The sequence below is a fragment of the Dicentrarchus labrax genome, unplaced genomic scaffold (genome assembly GCF_905237075.1).
Source record: "Dicentrarchus labrax unplaced genomic scaffold, dlabrax2021, whole genome shotgun sequence".
Classification (NCBI taxonomy): domain Eukaryota; kingdom Metazoa; phylum Chordata; class Actinopteri; family Moronidae; genus Dicentrarchus; species Dicentrarchus labrax.
The window spans coordinates 3,227,331-3,255,133 of record NW_026136713.1 but is presented as its reverse complement, the minus strand read 5'-3'; the positions used below and the strand labels follow the sequence as shown (position 1 = coordinate 3,255,133).

The 27,803-nt window shown below is 39.7% G+C and overlaps 1 protein-coding gene across 2 annotated transcripts; it reads left to right on the top strand.

The window, feature by feature from the left end:
• The first annotated feature begins 176 nt into the window (after positions 1 to 176).
• Positions 177 to 27,803, top strand: enpp6 (ectonucleotide pyrophosphatase/phosphodiesterase 6). Of its 2 annotated transcripts, XM_051421255.1 has the most exons (9): positions 177 to 532; positions 16,768 to 16,947; positions 18,214 to 18,325; positions 22,768 to 22,909; positions 23,008 to 23,187; positions 25,517 to 25,654; positions 26,209 to 26,332; positions 26,680 to 26,856; positions 27,048 to 27,803. In XM_051421255.1, the coding sequence occupies exons 1-9, from the start codon at positions 277 to 279 to the stop codon at positions 27,053 to 27,055; spliced, it is 1,317 nt and encodes a 438-aa protein (XP_051277215.1). In that variant the 5' UTR covers positions 177 to 276; the 3' UTR covers positions 27,056 to 27,803. The 2 variants fall into 2 exon arrangements, with proteins under 2 accessions (XP_051277215.1, XP_051277214.1); XM_051421254.1 differs by having other exon boundaries at positions 190 to 532; positions 26,680 to 27,803.

The following is a 27,803-nucleotide window of genomic DNA, read 5'->3' as shown; positions in this document are numbered from 1 at the left end:
CTAATTAATGCAGGGCTTTTACTTGGTGGACAATATCATTTCAATTGCTATCGTAGTGACACTAGACTGCATTTAATATATTTATAAATCGGGTGAGATGGAGGCCAATACTGTCAGGGCTTTGAATTGCTGATATTTCCAAATCAGTGTGTAATCCCACCCACCGCAGTGTGAAGAACTGTGACATCATTCCCCGACAGCTGCAGCTGGGGCGAGCCATCGCCCGACCGGGTCGCGACTGTGTCCGTCTACAGCACAGCACGAGGCGACACCATCATGTCCCTGAGACAGACACCCGCGTGCCCCCTGCATCTCTTCCCGCACTTGATACTGCTGTTCGGGGCAGGGCAGCAGTGTCTCGCGGCCTATCCGTTGCTCGTGTTCCTGATCGATGGGTTCCGATATGACTACATGGATGACCTGCACGCACTACCCGGATTTCGCGAGCTCGTGGACAATGGGGTGAAGGTGGACTACATGACTCCGGACTTCCCGAGTTTGTCATATCCAAATTACTACTCATTAATGACAGGTAATCTATCCTCTATCTATCTATCTATCTATCTATCTATCTATCTATCTATCTATCTATCTATCTATCTATCTATCTATTTAAACTTCCACTTTAAAATCAAAAGATATGATATTCTCAGTGTTCTTGATGACGTTATGAAGGTTACATTTTGTAGTGTACACACTTGTTTTCTCTGATATTTCCATTCCGATTTTGGACACTATCAGATGTGGTCCAAAACGGTTATAGGCCTGATTTTTTACAATATGACCTCAGTGTGAACAGTTTTCACACAGAATTCGTGTGACTTTTTTAGATCTACATTCGTCATGCAGGTCACTTCAGGACCGTGAATCACAGCCAAACATAACAAAATGTGATCTAAGCAAAAATCGGGCGCTAAGGCTTGCACTGTGAATCTAACCTAAGGGTTGAAACTGGCTACCTGGTATATTACTAATTTCTTTTAAAGCCCTATATGGCCTTGCTCCTACTTACATTATAGATTTACTCGTGCCTTCAGCCTAGCTGCTGCCAGCGCTCCTCAGGTGGGACCCTCTTAACTGTTCCCACAGCCAGTTTCTATCCCTCCTTCCTAATTTGCTTTTTACATAGCTTACCTACTTTTTATTGCACACTGTTTTATCACGTCTTTATCTTGTTCTGTAAAGCACTTGTAACTGTGTTCTGAAAAGTGCTATACAAATAAATTGCATAATTATTATTATAGATAATATCTGTGTGTAGACAGTCCCTACTATCAATTTAGCATTTAATGCACACTGTCTTTGTGTGCTTTGCATGTGTGTAGCCTGTGCAGATGATCTGCTAGTTGCTGTGAGATTGTTTTTCCAACTTGTTTTATTTTAAACAGAGCTGTATAATGAGTAATCAGCATAACAAGATAAGGATTACTGTCGGCTGTTTTTATGTTTTTGACAAGTACAAAGATTACAGGAGTGAATAAGTCATGTATTTGAAATGTGCACTGATACGAAATTAGTGACTTCGTCAGAATTTTGATTTGATTTAGTCATCAGTGGACATGTCTCACAGTGAGATCTACAATCACAACAAAATATTTCATCAGGGTTATGGTTACCTATTTTCTCTCATTTAGTCTGGGACAGAATCACACAGTGTATGTGGGCCTTTAGTGTCATTACCATTACAGTCACAATGTGTCAGTAATATTTGATATAGTGGCTGTAACAACTGAGCATCTGTTGTTAAATGGGTGTAGCGGTTACTTTATAATGCTTCAAAAAGAATAGATGGTAGTCGGATAATCACATTTAGATGTTGTCTGGTCAGCTGTTGGGTCTTGTCCTTCCCACACATTCTGGTTTATTAGGCCATGTACAAGCGGTCAAAAGTCTGTGTGTAGATTTATTAACCTGGCTATAATTACATCATAATGCTCCAGAGGCAAAGGAACTGGAAAAACTGGGAAATATGAAGCGCAAGGTTTGAGTTACCTCTCCACGTGTGTGGTAGTGTGTAAGGCATTACGTGCTTTACGTGCATTTACGTGCTACGGTAAGCGTACTGACTCATTTCCGGTTTACTTCCTTCTCTGTGTACACTGTTTGGTGCTGTAGCTCTGTCAGTGAACGCTAAATCTAAATTTGTTTTACTTGGTACAGCAGTTATTTTCCCGCTTAACATTTAAATGTAGACTAGTTCTACCTAAGCACTCGGGGTTACTCCTTCTTTTAGCGACTTTTCGCTATTTTCAAAGTTTTTCATACACGCTAGCTTCAGTAACATTAGCAGTTAGCAATGGCTTCTCCCTCTCCCTCTCCTCTGTCCTGCTCAGTGTGTCAGATGTTCAGTTATTCCTCTGCCTCCTTTAATGATAATGGTACATGTATTAAATGTAGTTTATTTACTGCGCTGGAGGCGAGGCTGGAGGCGAGGCTTAGTGAGTTAGAGGAACGGTACCGCACCACGGAGATATCTTTAGCCGCTATAGTTAGCCAGCCCCCAGTAGCCGGTGCGGTCCGACCGAAGGTAGCTTCTGTTAGCCGTTCTCCGGTAGTTCCCCCGGTAGTTCCCGAGCAGCCGGGAAGACAGGGAGGCTGGGTGACTGAGCGAAGGAAGACTAAAACGCCGAAACCCACAGTTCACCACCAACCCATTCACGTTTCCAATACATTTTCCCCACTCAGCGACACACCCGCTGAGGAACCAACTCTGGTTATTGGCAGGTCCATAGTCAGAAACGTGAAGTTAGCGAAGCCAGCGGCCATAGTTAAATGTATCCCTGGGGCCAGAGCGGGCGACATTGAATCCTATTTAAAACTGCTGGCTAAAGATAAACGTAAATACAGTAAGATTGTTATCCACATCGGCGGTAATGACACCCGTTTACGCCAATCGGAGGTCACTAAGATTAATGTGGAGTCGGTGTGTAAGTATGCTAAAACTATGTCGGACTCCGTAGTTTTCTCTGGACCCCTGCCCAATGTGACCAGTGATGACATGTATAGCCGCATGTCGTCATTCCACCGCTGGCTGTCGAGGTGGTGTCCAGCAAATGATGTGGGCTTAATTGATAACTGGAAGCCTTTTTGGGGAAAACCTGGTCTGATTAGGAGAGACGGCATCCATCCCACTTTGGATGGAGCGGCTCTCTTATCTAGAAATATGGCGAAGTTTATTTCTAAAACCTGACAGTCCAGAGTTGGGACCAGGAAGCAGAGCTGCTGTCTTACACACTTCTCTGCGCTTTCTTTAGAACAGTCCCCCACCCAAAACCCCATAGAGACTGTGTCTGTCCCCCGACCACCTAAATTATTTAAAGAAATAAAAAGAAGAGGAGTTCAACATAAAAATCTAATAAAAATTAAAACCAACTCCTCAGTAGCACAAAATAAGAGAATGAAATGTGGACTGTTAAATATCAGGTCTCTGTCCTCTAAAGCTGTTTTAGTGAATGAATTAATATCAGATTATGATATTGATTTACTTTGTCTTACTGAGACCTGGTTGTCCCACGAGGAGTATGTTAGCCTAAATGAATCCACCCCCCAGTCATATTAATACTCACATTCCTCGAGGCACTGGCCGAGGAGGTGGAGTAGCAGCCATATATGATTCGAGCGTTTTAATGGACCCTAAACCTAAACTAAATTATAATTCATTTGAAAGCCTTGTTCTTAGTCTTTCTCACCCAAACTGGAAAACACTGCAGCCAGTTCTATTTGTTATAGTGTACCGCGCTCCTGGACCGTACTCTGATTTTATATCTGAATTCTCAGAGTTTTTATCAAGTTTAGTCCTTAAATCAGATAAAGTAATTATTGTAGGTGATTTTAATATTCATGTGGATGTTAACAATGACAGCCTTAATAACGCATTTATATCATTAATAGACTCAATTGGCTTCTGTCAGAGTGTAAATAAACCAACTCATTGTTTTAATCATACTCTTGACCTTGTTCTATCATATGGCATTGATATTGAACATTTAACAGTCTTCCCACATAATCCTTTCCTATCTGACCATTATTTAATAACTTTTGAATTCATACTCACCCCAACTGGTCGAGACAGACGACCACCCACCTAGAGCCGGAGGATCTGTCCTAGGTTTCTGCCTTTTAACAGGCAGTTTTTCCTTGCCCTTGTCGCCAAGTGCTTGCTCATGGTGGTACTGTTGGTTCTCTGTAATTAATGTTAAAGAGTTCGGTCTAGACCTGCTCTATTTGAAAAGTGTCCTGAGATAATTTCTGTTATGAATTGGCGCTATACAAATAAAATTGAATTGAATTGAATTGAATACTTTTAGATTATAACCCATTAGGCAAAACTTCCTACAGCAGATGTCTATCTGACAGTGCTGTAGCTAAATTTAAGGAGGAGATTCCTTTAATTCAATGCCATGTCTGAATTTAACAGAGTCCTATAACGACTTTAGTCCCTCTGAAATTGATAATCTTGTCGATAGTGCTACAGGCTCACTACGATCAACATTAGACTCTATCTCTCCTATAAAAAGGAAATTATTAAAACATAGGAGACTAGCACCGTGGTATAACCACCAAACCCGCCAGTTAAAACAAATTGCTAGGAAATCTGAAAGGAAATGGCGCTCTTCCAAATTATCAGAATATCGCTAAATTTGGCATAATAATCTTAAAACTTATAGAAAGGCCCTCCGTAATGCCAGAGGAGCCTATTACTCAGCACTACTAGAAGAAAATAAGAATAACCCTAGGTTCCTCTTCAGCACTGTAGCCAGGCTGACAGAGAGTCACAGCTCTATTGAGCCACATATCCCCTTAAGTAGCAATGACTTCATGAGCTTCTTCTATATTAAATTATTACTATTAGAGAGAAAATTAATCACCAACTGCCATCAACAGTTATCAGTGGCTCTCCAAGTTCAGGGACTTCTGCCAATGTAAACTTAGATACATATTTAGACTGTTTTTCTGCTATCGATCTTCATCAGTTAACTTCAATCATTTCTTCATCGAAGCCATCAACCTGTCTATTAGACCCGATCCCAACTAGGCTGCTTAAAGAAGTTGTTCCCTTAATTGGCACTTCTTTACTGGATATGATTAATCTTTCTTTATTATCAGGATATGTACCACAGTCCTTTAAAGTAGCTGTAATTAAACCCCTTCTTAAAAAGCCCACTCTTGACCCAGGGGTTTTAGCCAACTATAGACCGATTTCTAACCTCCCCTTCCTCTCTAAGATTCTGGAGAAAGTAGTCGCCAAAGAGTTGTGTGACTTTCTACTTAAAAATAGTTTATTTGAGGATTTTCAGTCAGGATTTAGAGTTCATCACAGCACAGAGACAGCTCTGGTTAAAGTTAATAATGACCTTCTGATTGCTTCTGACAATGGACTTGTCTCTGTACTTGTATTATTAGATCTTAGTGCTGCATTTAACACCATTGACCATAATATTCTTTTACAGAGACTTGAGCATCAAATTGGCATTAAAGGAACCGCACTAAGCTGGTTTAAGTCATATTTATCAGATCGCTCGCAGTACATGTTAACGATGAATCTTCAATAAATACTACAGTTAGTCATGGAGTTCCACAAGGTTCTGTACTTGGACCAATACTATTTACTTTATATATGCTCCCTTTAGGCAACATTATTAGGAATCACTCCATTAACTTTCACTGTTATGCAGATGATACGCAGTTATATCTATCAATCAAGCCCGATGAAATTAATCAATTATCTAAATTACAAACATGTCTCAAGGACATAAAATCCTGGATGACCTGCAATTTTCTGATGTTAAACTCAGAAAAAAACGAAATTCTTGTTCTTGGCCCCAAAAACCTTAGAGACTCATTGTCTAAAGATATAGTTACTCTAGATGGCATTAACTTGGCCTCTAGCACCACTGTCAGGAATCTTGGAGTTATCTTTGATCAGGATTTGTCATTTAACTCCCACATAAAGCAGACCTCTAGGACTGCCTTCTTTCATTTACGTAATATTACAAAAATTAGACACATCCTATCACAGACAGATGCAGAAAAACTAATCCATGCATTTGTTACTTCAAGGCTGGATTACTGTAACTCTTTATTATCAGGTTGCCCCAATATGTCCATTAAAACGCTCCAATTAATTCAGAACGCTGCAGCACGAGTACTGACAGGAACTAGAAAAAGAGATCATATCTCTCCTGTACTAGCTTCTCTGCATTGGCTCCCTGTAAAATGTAGAATAGAATTTAAAATCCTCCTCCTCACCTATGAAGCTCTTCATGGTCAGGCCTCTTCATATCTTAAAGAGCTCATAGTACCCTATTACCCCACTAGAACACTACGTTCTCTGAATGCAGGGCTACTTGTGGTTCCTATAGTCTCTAAAAGTAGAACAGGAGCCAGAGCCTTCAGTTACCAAGCTCCTCTCCTGTGGAACCAGCTTCCAGTTGTGGTTCGGGAGGCAGACACCCTCACCACATTCAAGAGTAGGCTTAAGACATTCCTCTTTGATAAAGCTTATAGTTAGGGCTGGATCAGGTGAGTCCTGAACCATCCCTTAGTTATGCTGCTATAGGCCTAGACTATCGGGGGATTTCCCATGGTGCACTGAGCTCCTCCCTTCCTCTCTCTTTCTGCACTCATTCATGTTCCATTAATGCATGTTACTAACTTCACTTCTTCCCCGGAGTTCTTGTGCTTTCTCGTCTCGCAGGTTCTTGTCGATCCTGGTGGAGCCTCCTGCCATGGTCCTGCTAGATTGCCATTGCCAATACTGTTGTTGCTGTGCACCTGTCTGTCTGTCTGTCTCTCGGTCTCTCTCTCTCTGTCTCTTTCTCTCTCTCTCTCTCTCTCACCCCAACTGGTCGAGACAGATGACCACCCACCTAGAGCCGGAGGATCTGTCCTAGGTTTCTGCCTTTTAACAGGCAGTTTTTCCTTGCCCTTGTCGCCAAGTGCTTGCTCATGGTGGCACTGTTGGGTCTCTGTAATTAACGTTAAAGAGTTCGGTCTAGACCTGCTCTATTTGAAAAGTGTCCTGAGATAACTTCTGTTATGAATTGGCGCTATACAAATAAAATTGAATTGAATTGAATTGAATTAATAGTGATGGGTCAATCGCGAACGATCTTTGAAGTGAACGACCAGATCTTTTCCCCGTTTTTTTCTGTTAAAGCCGCGTGATTGGTCAAGATGTGTGGCGGTGTCTGTGACTCTAGACAGAGACTACACACTGGAAAGGTGAGGAAAATGAGTGATAGGAAACGTAGAAAAATGTGGACATTTTAATGTGATAGACAGTTCAAAGGCAGAGTGTAAACTGTGCAAAGTTAAAAATTTCATATCGCGCAGCTTTTTGTCTAATTAAAATTTGTTTTTGTATTTTAGAATTTATTTTTGTAGCACTCTGTTCTATGTTGAGTATATCAATAAATCCATATAAATAATAAACATTTGAAATATAATAAATTAATTTAAGCAACAAAAAATCTGAGGAGCCACTTGGGAGCCGAAAGAGCTGGAATTCCCATCACTAGTGTGTAAGGCCAATTCGAGGTATATATGTGTGTGAGATCTTGAACTAGGTAGCAAACTTTAATACTTTTATGGTACTGGCCTCTGCTCATCAGTGAATCCATTCACCTCAATGTCCAATGGGATGTAGTGTAGTGTGACAGAGAGCATGTTAGACGGCATGGTGTTGTTTACAGACCAACAGCTAAAAGGAGAGAAACACCAAAGTTGGTGATGGATTGTTGCCAGACCCAGGGTAGCTGGTCTTTAGCACAAACAGTAAGAGGTCTCACTCTGCCACTATTTCCCACTACCATAAATGTCCCCCACACAGTCATTTCCTTCTTTCAGTTTTTTCTAGATTTAGACTAGATGTATTGCTGCCATACTGTTTTGTTATTAATATTTGTTTGACAGTTATTTATATTTTTTTATTGTCCAATTCTGTACAAATATTTAGTTTTATATCATTATTTTAGTCCAGTTATCCAGCGGTTTCTCCAGCTGCTTCAGGTCTTTGAACAGCTTCCTCAGAATCAAGTATGTTTTCATATACGAGGAATTTGCCTTTGTACATGGGTGCATAAGAATCACAAACAAGTGTAGAAAAAATAGAAATAAAGATAAAAGGATAAAAATAGAGACAAAAAAAAGGTGGGAGGGGTCAGCTACAATCTTACCTCCACACCTCAAGGTCCTAGAGGCGTACAGGTCTTGGGGGGATGGCAAACTGCAGACGATCACCTTCTCTGTGGAACGATTGATACGCTGTAGTCCGCCCTTGACCGCGGCAGTGGCAGCAGCGTACCAGCTGATAATGGAGGACGTGAGGATGGACTGAGAGGATGGCAGTGTAGAAGTGCACCATCATCGTCTTGGGCAGGTCCTGGGTTATGATAGTACCCAGGAAGCGGTGAGGCTTGGTTCTTCCTGAAGTCAACATCTCCATCTTCTCTTCTCCCTGTACACAACAGCTGCACCTCCAGTCACCAGATGGTCAACCCCCCCAGGAGCCTGACAGACTGCTGACTAGAGGTGTAGCTGTTTGGTACAGGGAGAGGAGTGAGCTGGGCAAGCCTGTCCTGTGGCAGAGCTGGGATGATGGTGTTAAAAGCAGAGCTGAAGTCCGCAAACAGGATCCTGGCATAGGTTCCTGGAGCGTCCTAGATGCTAGATGATAAAGTGCAGGGCCATGTTTACTGCATTGTCTACAAACCTGTTGGCTCTGTAGGCAAACTGCAGGGGGTCCAGGAGTGGGTCCGTTATGATTTCAAGGTGGGAAAGCACAAGGCGCTCAAAAGACTTAATGACCAAAGATGTGTCTTTTTTGGGGATGGGGATGATGGTGGAGGCTTTGAAGCAGGCCAGCACATGACAACCTCCAGTGAGGTTTTGAAGATGTCCATGAACACTGGAGACAGCTGATCAGCACAGTGCTTCAGGGTGGATGGAGAGACAGAGTCTGGTCTGGCTGCTTTGCTGGGGTTATACCTCTTAAAGAGCCTGTTTATGTCCCTATCCTGGAGGCAGAGAATCGTCAATGTGGTGGAGGAAGGAGTGGCTCAGAGTTGTGGAGAGGGCCAGGCTCCTGCTGAGCTGGGTGTGGGGGAGTTGATGAGATGGAGCTGGTGGAGGAGAGATGGTATTAGGGCTGTCCCTTTGTCTTTTAAAACGACAGTAGAATTCATTCAGTTTGTTTGCCAGATGCAAGTCAGTGATGGAGTAGGGGGTATTGTTGTGTAACTTCTCTCACCACCTTGCTAAACTTTGGCTGTGAACCAGGGTCTGTCATTGTTAAAACTCACCCTGGCACATGATGGTATACAGCAGTCCTCCCAGAAGCTGATGTATGATGTCACAGCACTGTGTGTCCTGTATGTTGGCATGTCGTGGAATGTAAACACAGACCAGAATAAATGAAAAAAACTCATGGGGGAAGTAGAAAGGTTTGCAGTTCATTCCAGATTAGGAGAGCAGTGCTGCAGGATCACTGTCACATCATTCGACCATTCACTTGGGGGGGGTAAAGACAGAAGGACAGAGACAAAGGTGCAAAGCAACAACAATAGCAACAACTATACTGATAGAAATGACTGATGATGATTATGATGATGATTATGATAATGATGAAGATGATGAATGAATATGAAGAAGATGATGACGGCGACAGCCACAACGATCAGGAACGATAAACAATCATGATAGTAATAATAATAATGATTGTAATACCACTACTACTACTAATAATAATAATAATAATAATGATAATAACAATAATATCAGTAATATTAGCAGTGGGAGTCAAGCAGGACCATGGCAGCAGGCACCACCAGGCAGTCAAGGCTTCATGACTCATCTGAGCCAGCCCTAACTATAAGCTTTATCAAAGAGGAACGTCTTAAACCTACTCTTAAATGTGGAGCCAGCCTAGAAGTAACAAATGCACCGACTAGTTTTTCTCCATCTGTCTGTGACAGAATGTATCAGATTTTTTGCAATGTTACGTCAGTCTGCTTTATGTGGGAGTTAAAGGACATAGCCTGCTCAAGATTCCTGAACGTGGTGCTGGAGGCCAAGGTAATACCATCTAGAGTAACTATATCTTTAGACAGTGAGTTTTGGATGTATTTGGGGCCAAGTAAAAGAACTTCAGTTTTGTCTGAGTTTAACAACAGAAAATTGCCAGACATCCAGGTTTTTATGTCCTTAAGACATGCTTGTAATTTAGATAATTGATTGGTTTCATCAGGCTTGATTGATAGATATAACTGGGTATCATCTGCATAACAATGAAAGTTAATGGAGTGATTCCTAATAATTTTGCCTAAGGGAACAGAATTGGTCCAAACACAGAACATTGTGAAACTCCATGACTTATTTTAGTCTTCATGGAGGATTCATTGTTAACATGTGCAAACTTATAAATAGGACTTAAACCTGCTTAATGCGGTTCATTTAATGCCAATTAGATGCTCAAGATTTCTGTAATAGAATATGATGGTGTCAAATGCTGCACTAAGATCTAACAATACAAGTACAGAGACAAGTCCATTGTCTGAAGCAATTAGAAGGTCATTAACTTTCACCAGTGCTGTCTGTGTGCTGTGATGTACTCTTAATCCTGACTGAAAAAAGCTGTTGTTATGTAGAAAGTCACACGACAATTTGGTGACTACTTTCTTGAGAATTTTAGAGAGAAAAGGAAAGGTTAGAAATGGGTCTATAGTTGGCTAAAACCCCTGGGTCAAGAGTGGGCTTATTAAGAAGGGGTTTAATTACTACTATTTAAAAGGACTGTGGTACATAGCCTAAAATAAAGAAAGGCTGATCATATCCAGTAAAGAAGAAGAAAAGAAAAGCAGTCTAAATATATATATATATATATATACATATATATATATATATATATATATATATATATATAGTTGTTAAAATTTGTGTATTTGGTGAGGGCAGTTGGTGATTAATTTTGTCACTAATAGTAATAATTTTATCATTAAGGAAGCTCATAAAGTCGTATGGTTCAATAGAGCTGTGACTCTCTGTCAGCCTGGCTACGAACCTGGGGCTGTTCTTATTAGTGTTGAATAATAGGCTGCTCTGGCATTATGGAGAGTCTTTCTATATGTTTCAAGACTATCTTGCCAGATTAAACGTGATTCTTCTAATTTGGAAGAGCGCCATTTCCTTTCAGATTTCTGCGCTTTTTGCTTTAATTGGTGGGTTTAGTGGTTGTACCACAGTTCTAGCCTGCTGTGTTTTAATATTTTCCTGTTAATAGGGGCAATATAATCTAGTGTTGTTCGCAGTGAGCCTGCAGCACTATTGACAAGATGATCAATTTGGGAGGGACTAAGGTTATTATAGGAATCCTCTATTTAGGGCTGCTCGATTATGGAAAAAATCATAATCATGATTATTTGGGTCAAGATTTAAATCACGATTATTCAAACGATTATTTTTTTAAACTTCAGAAACATGCTGCATTTAGTGGACATTTGTCAAAAACACTTTGCAAGGAAGTCCTCAGTTACACTTTCCTTTCCCCATAAACATTTGTAAGTCCCTGCGTTACCTGTTCAAACGAAAACAACGTGACAGGAGAAGACTGCAACTAGTGTCGCAACCACCGGCGCAAGTATAAATAGTTAAGGCGCTCCCGTGACTTCACATTGTCGTGCGACAGGTTGGGAACGGCGAGTATACCGAGCGCATGACTCATGTGCAGTGCATACTGTGGGGGAGGGACGGAAATACGCATGCGCGAAATACGCAGACTGTGGCTGTGTCCCAATTCAGGGGCTGCATCCCTGAATTGGGACACAGCTTTTTCCTGTACAACGTTTCACAACAGAAAATAAAAAAAAAGAATAAAAATTAATTAATAAAAAAATAACTAATAAAATCGTTTCCCCCCGATTTTATTAGTTTTGAGATCGTTTGGCCCCAAAATCGTAATCATGATAAAATGACGATTAATTGAGCAGCCTTACCTCTATTATATTATATATATAGATTTCTGTGTCATGATTCCCTCTGAAATGGAAGCCCACCAGCTGCAGAGTCCAGTATCAATCCACACAGCCACGTCTCTGTGAAGTACAAGAAAAGTCTCCCCTTTCCCCACCAGTAGCTGGTCCAATGTATTTTCAATTTTATAAAATTGGTATCGAAAAAATAAATCAGTGGAGAGGAGATCAGTGCCAGCCCTAGTGTGATCTTAGATTAACAGATAGATTAATAGGTTTAGTTGGCTGCATGCAAAGACTGTGTCTGCGTGGAGAATAAAATTTAACTAACATCACCTTAGTGGTATAGCAAATAAGGTATATTCTGCCCAGTACAAGGATTCAAGGCATGTATATGTGGTGGTGGTGGTGGTGACAACAATGGCTGTCTTTGTCATGGCATTCTTCTGCTGTCTTTTGTTTGTCCTCTCCATCTCCAGCAAACAGACCCCATCCCTGTACAGCTGTCACCAATGGTATGGTCCAGAGCAGCCTGCTCCAGCTCATGTCGTCTAATTGCGCACTTCTTCAAGGCGTTGTTCATCTGGTCCTTGTAGCACTTCTTTGACCTGACAGCTGTTCAATAGTGAAGGCAGGTGGAGTGGGTGCGATACTGGTAATCCATTGGCAGACCACTTCCATCTTGGTAGTGTCATCCTGCTGTACATCCTTACTGCCACAGCAGGGACGTTCTGAAGATCCTCCGGTGTGTGGGACACAAAAACATAGTGGTCTGCATACTACAGCTTCAGAACCCACTCTCTACAGAGTTTGGAGGTTGCAAGGAGTGTCCTGATTTTAAAGAGGTTTCAATCTTATCTGAAGTCCACTGCTGTCTTCAATCTCATTGTGGAGAAGCTTGGTGACGCATAGAAGGAAGATGTTAAAGATCACTGGTGCCAGCACACACCCCTGCCTCACCCCTGTGTGTCTAAGGAAAGGCTTGCACTCTTGTCCACCTATGGTCACCCAAGCAGTCATCCCACTCTGCAAGATTGTTGATTTCCCACTTCATATTTCCCAATATGAAGTGTAATCATGGTTCCAATTCTGGGCGATGATGGTGGTGTCATCTGCAAACTTCACAACAGACTTGTCTCCATTTCAGGGAATGTAGTCATGTGTGTACAGCATGAACAGGAGGGGACCTAGCACACAGACCTCTACGGTGTAGAGCGGAGGAGGTGTAGGGTCTGTTGGTGAGCAAGTCCAATATCCAGTTGCAGAGTCAGGTACTCAGGTCCAGAGTGCCGGGTTTACAAATCACTTTCTGTATTAAATGTAAAGCAGAAATACAGATACAAACAGTATGTAATTTACATACTATTGGTTTCATACAAAGTCTTCGGACATCTTACGTAATGCTACATAATAATGATGATAATCATGTCAAGTTGATCAGCATATATCATAGCTCGGTAGTACTGGTATTCGGTCAGTGGGGCAGCTGTGGCTCAGAGGTAGAGCGGGTTGTCCACTACCACCGCTTGGTAGTTCGATCCCCGGCTCCTCTTGCTGCATTTCGAAGTGTCCTTGAGCAAGACACTGAACCCCAAATTGCTCCCGATGCTGTGCATTGTAAATGGGGTGAGTGTGGCATGTAGTGTACAGCGCATTTACCATTTACCCTCAAAATGACCAAGTTTGGTACTCTACCCTAATACTCAGCTATATGTGGAGAGGATGGCTTGGATTATGAGGCAGTGAAAGTGGCTGTGTTAAGGTATATCAGTTGGTCTCTAAAGCTGATCAGCAGAAGTTCCAACATTTGGGTGCTGAACAAATCAATGCAAAGTTTGTCTGTGATATGAATTCCCCTTTTCACTGTTGGTGCTCAGCTGTTTAAATTGATACTTTTGTGGGCCTGTGTGAGCTGATCGTGTTGGAACAGTTTTAAAACTCTATCCCTCAAAAGATTGTAATGTTTGTAAATGAGAAAAAGCCCTCCACTGCACTGAAAGCAGCAGAATTGTCTGATGATTTTGTATTGACACATAAGGGCAGCTTTAAATGCTCTGGGTGTGGTTGGAAAGGTGCGGATGTCAGTGGGGTTAACTCCTGTTGTGGTGCGAAATATGAGAAAAAGCCTGGTCCCTTGTGTAAACCTGTATTAGTGGGTGACCTAAGGGCACAAGGCTATTAAGGTCAAAAGTTAAGTATCATTTACCATCACATGCTCCAGCTATGCTACAGTTTCAGAGAAGAGACTACAAAGGCTATATCTTCTAAAGACTACATCTACAGAGGTAGCAGGTCTGCCATGTTGAACTGTCATGTTTCAACAGTACCTCAAAACGGACAAATCAGCACTGGCTGTAGATAGGTTCTTTCACATTTTTCACAAGTTTTGCCACCACCATAGTTTCTTGGCCACCGTATTTTCCCCTACACCTTGGAAGGCTGAACTATAGCTCAGAATACATTCAAAGGGTTGCAATGTGCAACTTCACTGCTAGATGCCTCTGAATTCTACACTCAATTCCCAGGACTTTCCTGCTACCTTAACCATATTGGTGACATAAAACTCTGCTTCACTTTGCCTCTGCACTATGCTTTGCACCCAGTGCGTACAGCTCTAACACTGTTCACATGTAGAGAGCTGGACAGTGGCTGGATTTGGCACTAGAGAAAGCCGAAGAATTAATTAGATAATTTACTGTTGGTGGTCTATAACAGTGGATAGTAATGAAATACTTCAGCAGCAGTCACTAAATACAAAGAATTACAATTTGCTGCTGACAGATAACTTGAAGTTTATCACCACTGAACTACATTTTTCTAGTGGCCCAAGTGAAAAGTTATGCAAATCTCCAGTGTTAATGAATTGTTGTGATTGCATCCTATATCAGTTATGACTTTTTAAAAGATTATTATTGTATAGGGCGTCCGTGGTTCAGAGGCAGAGAGGGTTGTCCACTAGTTGGAAGGTTGTTGGTTCGATCCCCGGCTCCTCCCGCCACATGTCGAAGTGTCCTTGAGCAAGATACTGAACCCAAAATTGCTCCCGATGCTGTGCATAGGTGTGTGAATGCGTTAGTTTCTGATCGATGGCCTTTGCCATCACTCAGTGAATGTGTGTGAAAGGGTGAATGTGGCACGTAGTGTAAAATTCCTTTGAGTGGAATGGCTATGAAAACAAACTGATGGCATGCAAAATAAAAAAATTCCTAAGTGAAAAAAATAAAAATCTAAGTCACAGTACACATCATAAAACACACTTTATTCAAGTGCGTCGGCTCAGTATGTGTACTATGCCACTGAATGTATGTTGCTGAGCAGTGGCTCTCATTCTTTGGAAGCAGAGTATTAATTTAGCAAAATGACATAAATCACCCAAAAAAAAAAACAACCAGCCATTTATAATCCCTGATATATTTGTCAAATCATCCAACCCTTGTGAGAATCTAATTCCATTTCCCATTTGTGGTGATGTAGTTTTATGGATTGATATTGCATGTTTCTGCCAAAAAAAACTACACAAGCTAAATATTATAATCAACACTCTATATTTTTTAAAATGCTGCCTCCTGTATGTGGACCTCCTTAAGTCTTTCTGGCATATGTGGTATTTATTGAGTCGTTGTTTTGCTCCACCTTGATTGATTCAGCTGTTTTAGCTGAGCAGTGACGTTACTGGCTGACACATTGCCTCACACATCCCCACCTGGTACTGGCTGCAACATTAGCCTCTACTTTTAACAACTTGCAAAAACTTGTACTTTGTCAGTATGAATCAACCATTGTCACCCAGACAATGAAGTTACTAAATGACAGAACAAGTTTTGTAGCCCCAGTGATCTTTTTGCTCTTAAGGTTAATGTTAAACACTTTCTACATGAGGCATTTTTAAAACTAACACAGTATAGCCATCGTCAATATTACTAATCTGGCCCTGATGTTTTGGGGAAGTTGGCAAAAAGTAATTTTTCTGAAAATAATTCCCCTGGGACATACTATCAAAATATGCTACTTGGAAATATCTAAGTGGATGGAAGCATGTGGATATTTTGTGAAATTTAAAATCTATCAAGGCAAGAAATGGGATTGGCCGAATGTGTGTCAGAAAAAATTGTTTAATAGAAAGAACAAAACAGAAGCATGACACACAAGCTCACAATCTCTGGACAAAAACGCATAACTTTAACTACTTTAAGACTGAGAATGATTACTTGATGAGATGGATACCATTTGAGATGTTTGCTAGTTGGCAGCTGTATGTGTGTGTGTGTGTGATTCATGCATGTGTATTGCAGTCCCCTAGCTTACTAAGCCCTAAAAACAACAGTCCATCATGGCCAACGGGATTTGAGCTTTGGAGCCTGCCCCTGATGATGTGCTGATGTGCGTGTTTTGATGAAGCACATTCTCCAGTTGAAAGAATCACTAGCTGGAGACACACACACACACACACACACACACACACACACACACACACACACACACACAGGCACACACACACACACCCAGTTCATTGACACCTCCCCTTAATCCTGCACCAGCCAGTGCTGCTTGATGCTGACTCCCTTTTGGTTTAGCCTGAATTTACTGAATTTGCTTTATCAAAATCAACAATATGTTAGTCCTTCTCCCAATACTTTCTGACTTCCCTATCCTGTCTAAAAACAGCTCACACACATACTTTATATAGTTTAATTTGTAATAACAGCTCAGTTCATTCCTGAAAATAACTAGCGTGTGTGTATTATTTTTTGGACAACAATGGCACAGAGGAACATTTCTTTTTTTTTCTTTTTTTTGTCAGGCCGCCATTGTAACGTTCATCAGATGACTGGAAACTACATGTGGGATGAAGCCTCCAACAAGGAGTTTCTGATTGGGACCAATCTTGACAGCCGGTTGCCTCTTTGGTGGGATGGATCAGAGCCATTATGGGTCACCCTGCAGAAGCTGGGAAGGAAAGTTTTCATGTACTACTGGCCTGGTGAGCACATTAATTGTTAACCTGAACACTCAACTGTTGTTGTAAGTAAGTAAAGCTTTATTTATATAGCACTTTTTAAAACACACAGTTGCAAAGTGCTTCACAAACAAACAAATAATATAAACACACACATAAACATGTATATGTATGCATATATATATATATATATATATATATATATATATATATATATATATAGCATATATACATATAGATATGCACATACACAATCATATACATATAAATACTAACATATGGAAGAATAAAACAAAAAGAAAAGAATAGCAAATCTGATTGATTGGGGAAGATGACTCCTCGGTGTTGGGGCTAAAACAGGCAGGGTCACCTACATGTATGGGTGTAATTTTGCAAACTGCAGGCAGGTTGACTGGCTATTTTACAGCTTTTCTACACAGGAAGTGTTTCACTTGTGTCTTTTTGTTGTCTTTCTCATGCAATTCTGATAGAACAGATAAACTTCTATTTTAATCAGTACAGCTGTCTGTATAGGTCATGTAACCACCTGTGTTGTATTTGTGCTATGCACACGTAAATGCAAACCAAAGGGTGTTTTTATACTTCAAGTCATACAAATAACTTGAAATACAAAGCTTAAAAGTCTTACACCATCTGGGAGGAGGGACAAAACAAATATGGGCAACTGTAAGTTAATGTCAAAGTGTCTATCAGTTCGTTATGTTATCAGTAGCACGACGACTTGGCTGGAATTTAGTCTATTTAAAAGCTAAATAATGTTATTGTAAGATAAAAGCAAAGGTAAGAAGGAAGGTTATCTAACAGTCGTTTGTAGTTTAATCTAAGGCAGTAAATTTCATGGACTCATGGAGTACAAAGAGTCCAACCTGATGTGAAATAATGATACACACTGATCACAACACATCTGTGCCTTGTGCTCTGCTTTGCTGGAAACGTAAGCTAAATTCAGAGAGAAACAAATAAAAACATCAGGTGACATCAAACTCTTTCTGAACTTACTAACTTTTGCTTAGACCCCTTTGTCTTCACACATACTGTAAAACTTTATGTTTGTAGTTGTGAGAAAATAAAGGCATGCAGCAGCAAGCTTTATGAATGAAGATTTATTAACAACCACCAAGTCAGCCTCCCAATCACAAATGCCCAATGATAATGTTAAAAGCTAGAGTAAGAACTGACTTCAATGTCCCTTTGCTACTATTTGCAATGTGTAATAATTAGAACTGTCTGTAAAGGATGGAGTAATCTCACGTGTGTGTGTTTCTTCAGGCTGCGAGGTGGAGATTCTTGGTGTCCGTCCATCATTTTGTGAGGAATATGTCTACAACCCATCAGAGAAAAACCTCACAGACTCAATAGAGAATGCTCTCAACGTCCTGAGGTAATAAAAATTACCTTCACTTGTTATGTACCCTGTGATGTCCTCTGATGCATGGCTTACTTTTAGTTTTGAACTGGGAAAACCAAGCAGCATAAGACAGACCTTTTATACTGTAGCCACACATATTAATTATTTAACCTCAGAGAGCTGTGATCTCATTCAGCCCAGGTCAATTCAGTTTACTTTTTTTTTTTTAACTTCTTTTATTTCCAGGTGCAGTCATATATATTCACACGTTCAAGGATACAACACAGGTGTAAATGGGGTAGAGGTAGTCCATGGATTTTGGCATCCTAACAATGTCTAGATAGAGTCCATATTTGAAAGTTGGCAGTGATATTCATTCATTGAGCAAGAGGATGAACTTACAATATACATACATTCATCATTCATAATTGAATGGCAGGAGAAAAAAAAACAGTCACATCAACAATCATATCAATCAATAAAATATGAGATAATTGGGGACCATTTATTCAGGAATACATCAGTTTTCAAGTGTAACCTTGTAGTTATATTTTCCATGTAGTAAACATCCTTAACTTTCTCTCTCCATTGTGTTACTGCGGGGGGCTGCGGCCTCCGCCAGGAGATTGTAATCATCTTCTTAGCTATTAGAAGGACTCTCAGCAATATCGATTATTGTTTTCTAGATCTTCTGGCAATATTCCTAACACAAAACAAGAGGGTTCTAAGGGAAGATCTACATTTAAACATTTTTTTATTTCATTTTGTATGGTAGCCAATATCTTAACAGTTTCGGACAATCCCAGAATGTATGTGTGTGGTCTCCCACCAGGCCACAGATTATCCACAAATTTTGATGTGACGACAGGAGTCCTGAAAAACCTCATCTTAATTTTCCATTCAAATTCCTTCCAGATAGGGCTATTTGTAACTTTGTGATCCTCTCTGCATGACAATTCACAGCTGTTATCTGGAATTATGGTGTTAATTTCCAGTTCCCATTTTTCTTTAATATCCAAACTATTATCTGTTAGTTGTTCTTGTAGTATCTTATATATGTGTGATATAACCTTCTTTTTAATAGACCCTTTAATTATTAAAATAAAGAAGTGTTCTATATTAGAGGGTAAAGTGCATAGTTTCTCCCATTCTTTGTGTTTCTGTAAATTGTGTCTCAGTTAGAGATATTTAAAAAAAAATCATGGGCTGGAAGGTTATTTTTATGTCGGAGCTGCTCATAAGACATCAGGACTCCTCCGTCAAATAATTGGTCCAACATAACTAACCATTCCGCTCCCATTTCTTGAACCTGGTTCCTAATTTAGATGGAAAAAAGTCTGTATTTTGTGTAATTTTCATTGCTCTAGATATTGACACCGGAAGTCTTAATTTCTTCTTCACATTGGACCATATTCTTAAAGTGGTTTTTACCCACTGATGATCAATTTTATTTATTTTCCAAGTGTCTTGACTCATAAATGGAATTGTGTCTAGGGGCAAGTTTAGGCAGTCATTTTGTTCTATCCCAACCCATATCACCTATCAGTTTGCCATAGTTGGCTATGTACAACTGTGATGCGTTATGATGATACCTATGTATCTAAACCCTTGATTAGACCAGTGGAATTTAATACCGCCTGTTAATTGTGCAGGCCAGTGCCCTACCAGCATCATTGCCTCTGACTTTGATTGATTAATTTTATAGCCTGAGATCTCTCCATATTGCTTTAAATTTCTCATTAATGCTGGGACAGAGGAAACTGGATCACTAATATATGTAAATATGTCATCTGCATAGAGATACATTTTGTGTTCTATTTGACCTTGATCTTTTATGCCTTTAATATAACAGGAGAGATGTGATCTCTTTTTCTAGTTCCTGTCAGTATTCGTGCTGCAGCGTTCTGAATTAATTGGAGCGTTTTAATGGACTTATTGGGGCAACCTGATAATAAGGAGTTGCAGTAATCCAGCCTTGAAGTAACAAATGCATGGATTAGTTTTTCTGCATCTGTCTGTGATAGGATGTGTCTAATTTTTGTAATATTACGTAAATGAAAGAAGGCAGTCCTAGAGGTCTGCTTTATGTGGGAGTTAAATGACAAATCCTGATCAAAGATAACTCCAAGATTCCTGACAGTGGTGCTAGAGGCCAAGTTAATGCCATCTAGAGTAACTATATCTTCAGACAGTGAGTCTCTAAGGTTTTTGGGGCCAAGAACAAGAATTTGGTTTTTTTCTGAGTTTAACATCAGAAAATTGCAGGTCATCCAGGATTTTATGTCCTTGAGACATGTTTGTAATTTAGATAATTGATTAATTTCATCGGGCTTGATTGATAGATATAACTGCGTATCATCTGCATAACAGTGAAAGTTAATGGAGTGATTCCTCATAATGTTGCCTAAAGTGAGCATATATAAAGTAAATAGTATTGGTCCAAGTACAGAACCTTGTGGAACTCCATGACTAACTGTATTATTTATTGAAGATTCATCGTTAACATGTACAAACTGCGAGCGATCTGATATATATGACTTCAACCAGCTTAGTGCGGTTCCTTTAATGCCAATTTGATGCTCAAGTCTCTGTAAAAGAATATTATGGTCAATGGTATCAAATGCAGCACTAAGATCTAATAATACAAGTACAGAGACAAGTCCATTGTCAGAAGCAATCAGAAGGTCATTATTAACTTTAACCAGAGCTGTCTCTGTGCTGTGATGAACTCTAAATCCTGACTGAAAATCCTCAAATAAACTATTGTTATGTAGAAAGTCACACAACTCTTTGGCGACTACTTTCTCCAGAATCTTAGAGAGGAAGGGGAGGTTAGAAATCGGTCTATAGTTGGCTAAAGCCCCTGGGTCAAGAGTGGGCTTTTTAAGAAGGGGTTTAATTACAGCTACTTTAAAGGACTGTGGTACATATCCTGATAATAAAGAAAGATTAATCATATCCAGTAAAGAAGTGCCAATTAAGGGAACAACTTCTTTAAGCAGCCTAGTTGGGATCGGGTCTAATAGACAGGTTGATGGCTTCGATGAAGAAATGATTGAAGTTAACTGATGAAGATCGATAGCAGAAAAACAGTCTAAATATGTATCTAAGTTTACATTGGCAGAAGTCCCTGAACTTGGAGAGCCACTGATAACTGTTGATGGCAGTTGGTGATTAATTTTCTCTCTAATAGTAATAATTTTATTATAGAAGAAGCTCATGAAGTCATTGCTACTTAAGTTTATGGGGATATGTGGCTCAATAGAGCTGTGACTCTCTGTCAGCCTGGCTACAGTGCTGAAGGGGAACCTAGGGTTATTCTTATTTTCTTCTAGTAGTGCTGAGTAATTGGCTCCTCTGGCATTACGGAGGGCCTTTCTATACGTTTTAAGATTATCATGCCAAATTGAGCGATATTCTGGTAATTTGGAAGAGCGCCATTTCCTTTCAGATTTCCTAGCTATTTGTTTTAACTGGCAGGTTTGGTGGTTGTACCAAGGTGCTAGTCTCCTATGTTTTAATAATTTCCTTTTTATAGGAGCGATAGAGTCTAATGTTGATCGTAGTGAGCCTGCAGCACTATCGACAAGATTATCAATTTCAGAGGGACTAAAGTCGTTATAGGACTCTGTTAAATTCAGACATGGCATTGAATTAAACACTGAAGGAATCTCCTCCCTAAATTTAGCTACAGCACTGTCAGATAGACATCTGCTGTAGGAAGTTTTGCCTAATGGCTTATAATCTAATAGTATGAATTCAAAGGTTATTAAATAATGGTCAGATAGGAAAGGATTATGTGGGAAGACTATTAAATGTTCAATATCAATGCCATATGATAGAACAAGGTCAAGAGTGTGATTAAAACAATGAGTTGGTTTATTTACACTCTGACAGAAGCCAATTGAGTCTATTAATGATATAAATGCGTTACTAAGGCTGTCATTGTTAACATCCACATGAATATTAAAATCACCTACAATAATTACTTTATCTGATTTAAGGACTAAACTTGATAAAAACTCTGAGAATTCAGATATAAAATCAGAGTACGGTCCAGGAGCGCGGTACACTATAACAAATAGAACTGGCTGCAGTGTTTTCCAGTTTGGGTGAGAAAGACTAAGAACAAGGCTTTCAAATGAATTATAATTTAGTTTAGGTTTAGGGTCCATTAAAACGCTCGAATCATATATGGCTGCTACTCCACCTCCTCGGCCAGTGCCTCGAGGAATGTGAGTATTAATATGACTGGGGGGGGTGGATTCATTTAGGCTAACATACTCCTCGTGGGACAACCAGGTCTCAGTAAGACAAAGTAAATCAATATCATAATCTGATATTAATTCATTCACTAAATGCCAACAATGGTAGCAGTAGATACCTAAATGTGTGTGTGTGTGTGTGTGTGTGTGTGTGTGTGTGTGTGTGTGTGTGTGTGTGTGTGTGTGTATGGTGTATGTGTCTGTGTGTAGATCAGGCCAAGCAGGCATGGCAGCAATATATTATGAGAAAATAGATGTGGAGGGCCATCACTTCGGTCCAGACTCTCATCAGGTCAGAACAGCTGTGCGGCAACTGGATCTCGCCATGCAGACACTCAACAGCAAAATTAAAGTTAGTAATATCAGTACTATTCTTATTACAATTACAGCTATGATTTGTCATTGTAGTTTATTATTCATCTGTTTTTGTGGCTTGTGATTTTCTTGTAGGAGAAGAACATGGTGAACCAGCTGAACATTGTGCTATTTTCAGACCACGGTATGACAAAGATCCAGTGGATGGAGAAAGTAATAGAGCTGGACAAACTTATCAACATGTCGGACATTGTCAAGATGATGGACAGAGGACCAGTGGTCAGTCTGTGGCCCAAAGATAACAAGTATCAAGAGGTGAGAACAGAATCAGTTTTTTCTACCCTCCCATTGTGCTCTTTGTGAAGTCAGAGAAGAATGAGTGATTATAAAATGAATCATGAAGAAATTGAGATAGTAAAGACAGCTGAAAAACATCTATGTCAGGGTTGAGGAATGCTTAAAGTATATGATTTCCCAAACTGTCTCCTACTCAAATCTGATCAATCAACTAATCATACCCATATTATGTCGCATATCTCTGGTACTTTTAAAAAAAATTAAGTTTAGAAGTAAAAGCACTCTGTTGCCTTGGGTTGGCTATGTTCATAGCTGGGAAGGATCATGTGTGTAGGTGCTATGATAAATCACAGTGGTACCATTTGTTGGTACAGCAGAGGTTTAAAGGCGCACCAAACTATATTGGAGCAATCAATCAAATTTAGGCTATCAAAGTTTATTAATTATCAAAAGATAATAGAAAATACTACCCTTAAATAAGGGAAACAATAGCCAATAATTGATTGATTCAGTGTCATAAAATACACTGAACTACTAATTTAGAAATCGGATTATTAATTAAATGAATGACTATAACCAAAATCACAATTAATAGTTAAAGTGGAAGTATTTGAAAGTCTGCATAGAAGAGGCTGGTATCACCCACTCTTAATATAGGCCAGCATGTATAAACACAAGGATTTATTGAAGAAATAAAAAGCAAAACAGGGAAACACACAATTTACAATCTAACTAAAAGGAACTAAGCCAAAGAAAAAGGTGTGTGTGTGTGTGTGTGTGTGTGTGTGTGTGTGTGTGTGTGTGTGTGTGTGTGTGTGTGTGTGTCCTTTGCCCTCGACCAGATGTTTCAGCTGAGCATGAAACACGTGTTGGTTAGAGACAAAGAGCATGGAAGAGTGGTTTGACTTCCCTCTCCTCATGTGTGTGCTGAAGTTGTGCTGAATTTAGGTGTATGTGTGGGTGTGTGTGTGGTCTGAGAGTTATTTGCATGCAAAGACTGTCTGTGTGAAGCATAACATTAAACTAATATCACGATAGCACTGTCTTAAAGAATACAGTTACTGCAGTAACCTACCTTTATCAGATCAGCATGACAACAACATAACCTGAATAAAACATATCAGTACAGTAACATTAACAGTAATTAACAGTCCTTGCTTAGCTGTTAAGCCTGTTGAAAACTAATCTAAAACTGTTTATGCCCAGTACGTTACCAACAGTCTATGAAAGGAGGGAGAAAGAAGAGTTGCCGCTGGAGCAGAAGTAATACAGTTACTGCCTTTCTCCGTGAGCTGCTTGGGAAATTCAGGTTCACTGCTTCCAGTCATGTATTGATTGATTACATCAGCACCCAGGTAACATTTTGTTTGGGGTTGATCTAAAACAACTGGTTACCTCAGGCTTGTTGTTGAAAAAAACAATTTCATGTTTAAAGGTCCCATTTGACCCTACATGTCCTTGTTGCTACTCTGGATGGTGGGGGCAGAGTTTGAACCTCTTGGTCTTACACACTCCCACTGAAAATCCTTAGTAGCAGGTGAGAAGCAGATGGTTACTCTATGTGGATCACTACAAAGGCAGTAAGCTGAGACAGGGACGAGGGGAATATACAGTATACAGTCTAGACCTGCTCTTTTTTGAAAAGTGTCCTGAGATACGTTCTGTTATGAATTGGCGCTATACAAATAAAATTGAATTGAATTGAATTGAATTATATTTAAGGCTAGATGTCACACAGATATGGTAGATATGGTGGGTCGTGACTGGTAACTGGATAGATGGTGTGCAGTTTGGGTTGTGGGTTTCGGGTAAGTGAATATGCGGTGTCCTGTTTGGATAGTTACTGGACAGGTAAGAATGTGCAAAAATAATGCCCAAGGGATGTGCGTGAATGTAAAGCATGGATTCAGGTGAGTTAGTACTTTCCTATGTAACTTTAATGTGTGTAGTATAAGAGTGTTAGTGGGGGTCGAATGCCTTATTGATGAGGCCAGCTGCAGATAGGAATTAAAAGTTCAGTTTGGCGCACAAACGCTGGCTTGATATGGCCATTCTGTAAGGTAAACTGAGGAAAACATCCCCCAGGACAGATGCACAGCAGCTTTGATTAACCTAAAGTAGCTTTGAGACTTTTTGAAATGTTTGTAGATTATTTCAGGGTGTCCTCGATGAAGTCTGTAGCTGAAAGAATGCAAAAGTAGTAGTCTTTTAAAGTGGAGAGGATTTGAAGATTATTTCATTTACAAATTTACAGGAATTACTAGTGCTGTAAAGCGACTTTTGTAGTAACACTGTGTGTGTGTGTGTGTGTGTGTGTGTGTGTGTGTGTGTGTGTGTGTTATGCCAGCTGTATGCCGCATTGTCCCAGGTCCCTAACATGTGTGTCTATGCCAGACAAGAGATCCCTGAACGTTTCCATTTCAAAAGGGGGAAGTTTGTTTCCCCCCTGACACTGGTGGCTGAGCCAGGCTGGTTTATCGCTGAGGTAACAGTTTTCACTTGTATCAACACATTAACTAGGACAAAGTGTGCTTGTCTTTACCTGACTGATTTTCTTACTCTGAGCAACTGCATTTGAAGTGAATGCTAAGATATGAGTGGACGCACAGATTTGCTCAGGGTGCCGTGTTTCAGCAATTTCATTTGACAGTATCATCTAGTTGTAGTTAGTAGTTGAGTTATCTGTATTATTTACTGTCGATTTAGTATCCATTTTGGTCCTTATCAGCAAATTGCCCTATAGATGTTGAAACATTCCCTGATTTTGAGCACCTCAGGGACTATCTACATGTGCAGCAATGCGTCAGCAAAGACGTATATAAATAGATGTACACAATGCTTGATTTGAAATACATAAAACTTTTTGAGTGAATGTAAACTCACTCAAGCTTGATAGTTCTTTCTTGACCTTGGAAACAACAGTTGACAAAACAATCTCAATTTCAATTGTATCATGTGGATTATTATTGGTGCAGCCATAAAAAATCCATAAAACCTTACGGCATTCTTTGTTCTATCTTGTTCAAATTGTGTTTCCAGAACAAGGCTAAACTCCCATACTGGAAAAATGACTCTGGGGAACCCTCAGCATGGCAAAATGGCTGGCATGGTTACGACAATGAGTTCCTCGACATGAGAGGTTTCTTCTTGGCGACAGGACCTGGTAACAAAACAAATCATGTTTAATCTGGGTATTTTTACGCATGTTATCTATCAAGCAACACTCTACTTCACAACTGTGTCTGTGAGTCTTTTCCTGTGATCCACTGTGTCTAAAGCAAGGTGTACCATGTCAGTGGAAAGATGCTACAGTGAGTTCCTAGAAATCTAGATGTGACTCAGAACCCAAGTTGAGCTTGGTTTTTTGAGGCAGACAGAGTGTGAACTGTACAGTATCAGTATATCATCATAGTCAGTATCGTCTCTAGTTTGTGGTGAAGATCAATATTTTAAATTATAATATAAGATTATTCATTTGAGATCTAATTATGTTTACTTAATTTCATCCAGACTTCAAGCGGAATGTTCGGGTGGCTCCAATTCGAGCGGTGGACGTCTATAACGTGATGTGCTGGACGTTAGGAGTGGAACCTTTGCCCAATAATGGGTCCTGGTCTCGGGTAGAGTACCTCCTGAGTGGCTCTGATGATCCACCCCAGCCTACAACCCTCTGGTCCTGCTGTATGGGTTTGTTAGTAATATTGCTGGCACTATGGGACTAAAACATTTCACACTTTAGTGTTTGTGGAATGTGATGGTAGCAAGAAATGATCTGCTTTAATTGGTTATGACATTAAATCATGCAGCAAATAATGCATCTGAAAGGAAGGGAAAGGAAATTAAACTGACTGAAAAATTTTACTTTGAAATGGTTCAAGGACTTTGAGGACCAAGAACTTCAAGGCCTAAAGAATTTGCCAGGACCTCATCCCAACTTCCTAAATGGACTCGGGTAAAAATATCATCCAACATGCCCACAACACCTGGAAAGCACCTTTTCTTTTCCTTCTCCTGCTCTCCATGTCTGATGAAAATGTGTTTCAGGTGGTAAATGTCCTGTAAAAATCTGTGAAAATGAGCATTTTCACTGTTTTGGCTTAGTCCATGTTTTCGTCCTCAATTTCTCTTGATAACCATTTTATTGTTAGATTGCATTAATTATGTATTTAGGGTTTCTTGTGCTTTACAGTTTATTATAGATTTCTGAGTTTCCTGGAAACAAATAATTTTAAAGTAATTACAGGGAAATAGGAATAGAACTACTCCATTAAAACTCAACTTATCAATTGATTATTTATCAATTATTGGACACATTCATCTCCATATATGATGAATGTATGACAGTTTTGCATGTTCAGCTGACCTGTGACTAAAAACTCTTTAGGTTTCACTAACAATTAATCAGTTAATTTAAAGTGAATAATTTAGCAGTCTAGTTTATAGAGTATTTCTTTTCAGATACTGGGTTCTTCTAAAATCTTGTAAATTCAGTCTTTTTGATGGATGAATGTAACTAAGATTCTTGTTTTGATCTGGTTTTAAATTCAGCTATAACATCTTTGTGTTGCATCCAGGACCTTGTATGACACAGTTTTGGAAAAGTTCTATAAATAAATTTGCTTGGATTCTGAAAA